General features: G+C 38.5%; 1 protein-coding gene across 2 annotated transcripts in view; it reads left to right on the top strand.

Moving 5' to 3' along the window:
* LOC107689968 (oxysterols receptor LXR-alpha-like) overlaps positions 1–4,896 on the top strand; it is a 19,076-nt gene extending 14,180 nt beyond the window's left edge. The window contains exons 10-11 of one of the 2 annotated variants that reach the window (XM_016488177.1): positions 1,224–1,318; positions 2,909–4,896. In XM_016488177.1, coding sequence (XP_016343663.1) covers positions 1,224–1,318; positions 2,909–3,055 — 242 coding nt within the window. In that variant the 3' untranslated portion in view covers positions 3,056–4,896. Of the gene's footprint in view, positions 1–710; positions 1,165–1,223; positions 1,319–2,908 lie in introns of those variants that run through there. The other variant, XM_016488178.1, reaches the window with a different exon arrangement.
* Positions 4,897–8,391: the final 3,495 nt, after the last annotated feature.

The raw sequence follows: 8,391 nt of genomic DNA, 5'->3' as shown, positions 1-8,391 counted from the left end.
ATTCATAAACGAGACACCGCTGTGTTTGAATGGAGATGCGCAGCGGCTGAGCTGTGACTTTGTTTTAAACTATTTTCAACGACGAAATAGAGCAAAATCAGACAATAGTGTTATAGTCAGACAATGTAAGTCACTTAATATTAACTTCTTGTTTATTGAATTGTATTGTATTAAATCAGTATCACATTTACAAACAAAAATCATTAAAAGCTGGCACTCATCTTAGCTCATCGCGATCTCACATTTATAATCAACGAAGCTCTCTACACTGCACAATGAATCTCTCACTTTGCTTATGAAAGGATTCGTGAGATACGTCTGTGATACATCACTCAACGCTGCAGAAACACGTAGAAACATTTGAAGCTCCCCTGAGCGCAATCACAAGTATGATGATGATCGGGTCAGTCGCACTGGTGCTCCTAAAAAAAATGTTTATAGTCGCACGCAGTAGTTTTCAGTCGCAAATGCGACTGAAATGGTCGCACTATAGAGCCCTGGGGTGTTTACGCAGTTGGCTAGAGCAGTGCTGATTGGGGAGAACGGAGGTGCGCTCACTCTTGCCCAGGGCAAGTAAGATTGCAACTCAAGGCTGGCAGTCATGCATATGCTCTGGAACAGAGTAATATCGCGTCCACATCGCAGGCTTTGCGATTAGGAAATTGCAACGTCTCAAATCACGATTTCGATTAATCGCACAGGCCTAATTGGTTGTCTTCTGGTGAGTCTTATCAGGCATTTATTTGTCCCTATCCCTGTTTAGAAATATCAGTGCACCCCATTTTCAGGGGAGAATAAATAAAAAAAACAGCAAAATAATTATGAGTACAGTGAGTTTTGTAACAGTACAAAATCTCCTGCTATAGAAGAGTATTTGTATTCAGTTTGCTATTATGGATTTCTAATAATTAAGCTTTGTTTGAGTGTCATAAGGGGTTTAATACAATTTTATGTTTTGAAAGGGGAAGCCATTTTTAATAACCCATTAGATTTAGTAGATTCTAATTTGAGATTGGCATCTGGTGTGCTACTGGTTTATTTTGAGAGCTTTTTAATGATCCATCCTATAGTAATTCCCAATGCACTTTCTCACACAAAAATGAAATGCAGCATCATTCTTTTGCATTTGTGTCAATCACTCTTGCTATTCTTGTTGTGTGTGTGTGTGTGTGTGTGTGTGTGTGTGTGTGTGTGTGTGTGTGTGTGTGTGTGGTGGGGGTCAGACCGACCGAACGTGCAGGATCACGAGTTAGTGGAAAGACTACAGCAGCCATATGTGGGCGCTCTCCACTCTTACATCCGAATAAAACGACCCAACGTGAGTATGATTCACCTTAGAGGCCAAACATAACACTTAAAGGGTTAGTTCACCCAAAAATGAAAATTCTGTCATTAATTACTCACCCTCATGTCGTTCTAAACCCGTAAGACCTTCGTTCATCTTCGGAACACAAATGAAGATATTTCTGATGGAATCTGAGAGCTGTCTGACCCTCCATAGACAGCAACGCAACTGAAATGTTCCCAAGTCCAGAGACGTAGCAAGGAGATCGGTAAAATAATCCATGTGACATCAGGGGTTCAACCGTAATATTACGAAGCTACGAGAATACTTTTTGTGTGCAAAAGAAAAAAAAAAAACGACTTTATTCAACAATTCGTCTCCTCCGCGTCACCCTGTAGGGCCATTTTGGAGAGTGTCCACTGAACGTAAACAGCGTATGTTGTTCTGTGTCAGCTGCGTCACATGGATAAGCTGTTTTCGTTCAGATCAAAGCACAAACAACGTAGAAAACGTATCCGTGTGGTGGATATTCTCCAAAATGGCGCTAGGGTGACACGGAGGAGATGAATTGTTGAATAAAGTCGTTTTTTTTTTTTCTTTTTCGCACAAAAATTATTCTCGTAGCTTCGTAATATTACGGTTGAACCCCTGATGTCACATGGGTTATTTTACCGATGTCCTTGCTACGTTTCTGGACGTTGATCGTGGTAATTACGTTGCTGTCTATGGGAGGGTCAGACAGCTCTCAGATTCCATCAAAAATATCTTAATTTGTGTTCCGAAGATGAACGAAGGTCTTACGGGTTTGAAACGACATGAGGGTGAGTAATTATTGACAGAATTTTGATGTTGAATTTTGTGTTTTGGGTGAACTAACCCTTTAAAGAAGAAAAGTTAGTGCTAAAAGAATATCAGTGTTTTGATAGTGTTTGTTCATTTTAAAGTCATGCCGTTTATGGTCAGTTAGATTTTTTAAAATGTTTTGAAAGAAGTCACAAAGGCTTGCCAAGACTGCATTTATTTGATTAAAAATACAATAAAACGATAATATTGTGAAAAACTTTGCTGCTTTATATTTTTGTGGAAACCGTGATAATTTTTTTTCAAGATTTTTTTAATGAATAGAATTTATTTTATATTTAAAAGGAAATGTTTTATAACATCATAAATGTTATAATTAAAAAAAAAAAAATTGACTGACCCCAAATTTCTGAACGGTAGTGTATCTATGTAAGATTATAGTAAATATATTAGTGTTTTGTCATAAAACAAAGACATTAAATATTTTGCCTGTTGTGTCCTTTTGCATCCAGTTGGTGGCACTGATGATTCTACTTTTGCACCAATCATGGATAACAATTGACTATAACCAGTTTTATTTTAGTATTATTTATATACTATTATAGCATTTAATATATTTTAAATTAGCTGTTATTTTTATATTTTCAGTTTTAATTTTAGTTTTATTGATTTTGTCGTGCTTGTCATTTTTTTTTTTATATTTCCTTTTAGTTTTTTTTATCTCAGTTTTTCTAATATTTATATTTTATTTCTATGCTATTTTTATTTGATGCTATTCTTATGTATTCCTAATCATCTACTGCTCATTAATCCCCACCAAAGGATCATCTGATGTTTCCCCGGATGCTGATGAAGCTGGTCAGCCTACGCACACTGAGCAGCGTCCACTCAGAGCAAGTCTTCGCTCTGCGCCTCCAAGACAAGAAACTCCCACCTCTGCTTTCTGAAATTTGGGATGTCCACGAGTGAGCCGGCGCTCCGCCTCCAGGACAGAATGAGCCAGTGTCAGGGAAACATGGGTGGGCAGGTGTCCTCTACAGACAAAACACAGGGTCAGGATGTCCTTAAGGGCTGAAATGTCTCCCACTGTCACGAGAAGCCTGCTTTTATCATTCTCATATTTTGGACCCAGTGGTCGGTGAGCTGCTTCCTTTGAATGTGCTATCGATAGACTGTATGGCCAGAAGTAGCTCAGGGGCCGTTCAGAACCGATAATGGTTATTTGACCATGGTCATTAGAGCTTGGGCATCGGGATGCGTTTGGATTCAGAGACTGGCTTGCTAGAGTGAGCAGCCACAAACAAGTGTGGTCATGATTTTTTTAGTCGTTGTTGTTGTTTCTACCTAATGTTTCCAGTACCAAAAGCTTTGAGCAGGTTTTGGCAATGGTTTCTACTTTCTAATTAACAGAAGAGGTTGTCTTGAAGGTTCTTCATTACAGAAATGTAGTTTATTTACAGTGTTTTTGTAATTCCACTCTGGCTGATTGGTTGGAAACGGCCATCTGATTTTTATTTTTTTTACATGCATAGATCACGCATAGCAATGAGTAACAGCCTTCTGTTAGAAGTGACTCATTTGCTCATTTTTATTACATGATGTTTGACATGCATTTAGTCTCTAATTATGTTCAAATGCAATCTTCTGTTAACACCCAAAGGTTTTTATGGACGAAATCAATCAGTGCTTTACCAGTGCAAGCCATTCAGAGCCCATGTTACACTGATCCAGCATATCACAATGTACACAAGGAATTCTGTTTTCTGCTGGTTGGAATATTCAGAAGAAGAACTGACAAACCGAATGGCCTGATTTTATGAGGTCGAACGTACTGCAGATGTATTCTGCACACCAACCCAGTGTTTTGGAGTGGTTAAAGGTGCTTATCAGTGTAGCATATGGTTGGTTGTCTGGGATCGGTAAGAGTCACTGGAGCCATTAAACCGAATCAGTGTGCTGCTCAACTCACAGCGACTACTGAGATACATAGATCGATAGATAACCTTCAAGTGTGAAGCCTTCTGAAAACTTAATGCAGACCATGATTATTCTTTTTCCATTACTTTATCATGTGTAGTTACTGCAATCTCCAACTTAACATGCTGTAGTTTATTTATTATTTTTTTTTGACTCATCAGCTCTACTTGGAGGGCTGATGTTGTTTGACAATTCATTCTCGAAAACATAACATACATACACAAACGAAATCTCAGTTTGATGCCTGTGTCTTGATCAATGTGTCATTTTTGTCCCTGAATACAAATCACAAACGGACAGTACAGAGATATATATCTTCCAAAATCAGTGGTTGAAATTGTCATAGAAAATAACTTGGGCCATTATTGTTGTACTTCGTCACTTGTTTTGTTTTTTTGTTTTTTCTAATATCATTGTTATATTTAGTTCTATATACACCCATTCTTCAATGAGTATGGTTTTGTCAACTTTTATTTACACGTACTAAATAATTTAATTTAAGTCTTTAGTATTCCCTTTTGTGTGATTTTGTTTTAACACAGTTTTGTTGTACCTCACTTGTACATTATGATGATATTCAGATAGTTTGAATGCACACAGAATAAAACCTGTCCCATCCACATAAAGAGATTGGCAATGTATGCAAAACGGTATGAAACTTAACTGTATCTCAGCAGTATCTCTGAAAAAAGGGACTAGGCAAATGAGAGCACTTTGTAACGTCTTATGCACCATAACAATGCAAATATCCGGTGTGACCACATACAATTCAGGTTTTACTGATCTTAAAAACCACTTTTATGATAGGCATGGTTTGTTTTGAATCAATTCTAGATTGTAACATTGCAAAAATAAGCATAATTTCTATGGTTGACTATAATACAGTTGATTTGTTGTGGCATTCTTTGCCCTGACTGTGCATATTGTTGAGACTTTGCTAAATCAGATGCTGATGTGTACGTTTTTATACCACCTTTCTGTCAGCTAGTGAAACTGCTAAATGCACATTGGTTTTCTCAAGATCTTTTTGATTTCTGATTAGACTTGTCCATGCACATTTTATTCTAAGTCTTTTCCAATCTTTCACAAGGGCTTGAAAATACAAGTGTGTCAATGCAGTTCTTTTACCTTCATCTGTTCAGCAGCCAAACTCCGTTCACAAACTGAAACTTGGTATAAAACCCACTGAAAGACATACATTGTTAAACCTCAACGATCATCCTGATGATTTGTCATTGCTTATCATCTGTTTGTGTACATATGAAGTGTGAAGAAGGCATAGACAAATTCTAGTCATCACCGAAATGAGCGTTTGCTCCCGCTGCTCTAAGCTGTTTTCTCCTAACTGAAATGATAAAATGATTTTCTAACAGATTGTTATTACATGAGGCAGAGTGTAATGCAAAGTTGATTGTAGTTCTAATTTATTTGTACCCTCTCAGCTCAGTGGACCTCATTGCTCTGATTAACATTAGTCTTCAACAGAGAGTCATGGAAGGATGACGTCATAGAAATGCAACCTTACGTTTTAACGCCTTAAGTCCTTGGATGTATACTGCTTTATATGTATAAATTAAAAGTAGACTAAATTTATTGTTCTGTGAGAGTATATATTTATCTGATAAAAATGCTGAAAAACCTAGATGACTCAAAGCCTATTCTTTATACAGAAATACATTTACCTGAAACGGGGAACCTCCGTATTGTTTCTGTCTTTTTATTATTCTGCTGTTTTTTAATAGATCAGGGTTGACCCTGTAAATAAATACTGAATCTGAGCTTACAACATTGGTGTCAGTGATCTGTCTATTAGCATTTGTGTTATGAAGGCATCTCTCAGCAGAGATGGTCCTCACTGCAGAACACAAGATCCAGGGGGCGTGGTTGGATCCAGATCCAACTCCTCCCACCTTACATATACCTAAACCTACCCGTCTCCACTCCCGGATCCCTAAACCCACCCATCTCCACCCCTTAACTTACCAATCTCCACCCCCTAGATGTGGATCCAACCACGCCCCCTGGATCTTGTGTTCTGCAGTGAGGGGCTACTGGAGCAATATGCAAATGACCACTCCCCTACGTCTTGGACGTCAGTTTGCGCCTGTGCAATCTTACCATTTGAACCACTCTAGCAAATGACGAATGTTTTCACTTTTAACCTCGATCCAACTAGTCAATTGTTAAATAAACGCCAGAAAACCGTCAGTTTACGTGTCCGACTGTAAGCCTAAACGTGAAGGCGTGTCCCCTCTAGATGACTGAATGGTACAGTCCAGCCTCCGGCTGTATGCGGAACTCACGCGCGGCTCGTACAATAGTGATGGGAAGTCCGAATCTTTTATCAGAATCGGTTCTTTTGAACGCTTCGTTTCAATTAACCGGTTCTTTTATTATATGACCCTGGAGCACAAAACTAGTAATAAGTAGCACGGGTATATTTGTAGCAATAGCCATAGCCAACAATACATTATGTGTCAAAATGATCGACTTTTCTTTAATGCCAAAAATCATCAGGATATTAAGAAAAGATCAAGTTCCATGAAGATATTTTGTAAATTTTCTACCGTAAATATATCAAAACTTAATATTTGGTTAGTAATATGCATTGCTAAGAACTTAATTTGGACAATTTTAAAGGCGATTTTCTCAATATTTAGATTTTTTTTGCACCCACAGATTCCAGATTTTCAAATAGTTGTATTTCAGCCAAATATTGTAACAAACCATACATCGATGGAAAGCTCATTTATTCAGCTTTCAGCTGATGTATAAATCTCAATTTCCAAAACTGACCCTTATGACTGGTTTTGTGGTCCAGGGTCACATATTTTCTACCAAATGCAATCTGTCAGTTGTGTGTGTTTGTTATTATTAATTAGCATACTTATTGTAATCTCGTTTCATTTGTCGCAGCCATAATTCATCTTAAAGTCATAAAGAACCCAGTGATCATTTAATTTTTTTTTATTATTATTTATACCGGCTATTCAAGTTATTAACCTTTTCGCCCTATCATTAAACCATCTGTCCAACATTCCACACTTCTTTTTCCGGTTATTTAAGTGCATCATCCGGGTATTTAAAGAGCACTTTTTCTTTTTGGAATTTTCAGTGGACGCACTCATCGCACTATGTATAGGCCTAACGTTACTTAAAAAGGTCATACAATAGTGCACAAGTATGCGATTTGAGACGCACAAATCTGAGAACCGGTTCAACTGATTCACTGAAAAGAACCGGTTCAAACGAACAATTCCTTCACGATTCGGACGTCGCTGTTGTACAGTCAGCTTGCAAGCAAACAGAGCGAGGGAGAGAGGAGGAGGACGAGCAGCGCTTATCTGCAGGCACAGTCATCGCTGCATCACTGACTGACCCGCCGCCACAGAACACGGATCACATCATGTGTTGGCCATCGTCTGTAACGACGAACGCGATTTGAGACGCTGTTTCGCCGCAGCAGGGCCACAGATAGACGGCTAAAGCGAGTAGCTGTGGCTTTAGCTCCTGGAGGTCAGTATCTCTTTTACTCCCATTCTCGCGTCTAGCATTATACCTTATAACTGCTATATGGTGCTTATATGATGGTTTGCTCTGAAGCATTTGTGCGGTGAACGGATGGATGAAGGTGTTTACGTTATAACGGTGTGGAAATGTACGCTGCTGGTTGTATAAGCAGCTTTGACAGCTAGCTCAGTACTGCTATTTGATCCTGTTAGCTGCTGCTAGCTGCTTATCGTTATTTTTCACTGTATAAATGTGTGTTGCGCTGGATCTCTGCTTATAATATATGATCAAAGACTTTTAAATGTCATGAGTGCCTAATAACAAGGCTGTCGATAGGCAGAGCTCTCATCATTAATTGATGTCCTTAGACTCAGTGCATTTGATAGGGATTAATGATATAAACAGCAGTATAACAACACACCATTTTCCAAAGAAAATGATCAGATGAGCCTCTTAATTGGATTCTTGTAAGTGCCCATCTGTTTGTTCTCCAGAGGTCATAAGGACACAGGTTTTCTCTCCAGAGGGATGTAGGGCTGTAGTCATGTCATCATGTTGTCAAGATGATGATGATGATGATGATGATAATGGCTTTATCATGCAGCAACATCTCTCTGAATTAGTTAAACATGAAATAGCTGCGACATCAGGCCGTGCGTATGATGACTTGGGTGGTGTTGTTTCTCTCTTGGGTGAAATGTGAGACTCTCTTTGCCTTTGTCAGTTCAGCCTGTTTCCTCTCACTGTTTGCAAAGTATCCTCTTTATTCAGCGGTCCATGGAAGAATCCATTCAATTGAGCTTATAAAATCTGAAGTA

The sequence above is a fragment of the Sinocyclocheilus anshuiensis genome, unplaced genomic scaffold (assembly GCF_001515605.1).
Source record: "Sinocyclocheilus anshuiensis isolate Anshui unplaced genomic scaffold, SAMN03320099.WGS_v1.1 scaffold1845, whole genome shotgun sequence".
NCBI lineage: Eukaryota > Metazoa > Chordata > Actinopteri > Cypriniformes > Cyprinidae > Sinocyclocheilus > Sinocyclocheilus anshuiensis.
Note: the sequence above shows the minus strand (reverse complement) of the source record. Positions and strands in the feature narration are given on the sequence as shown.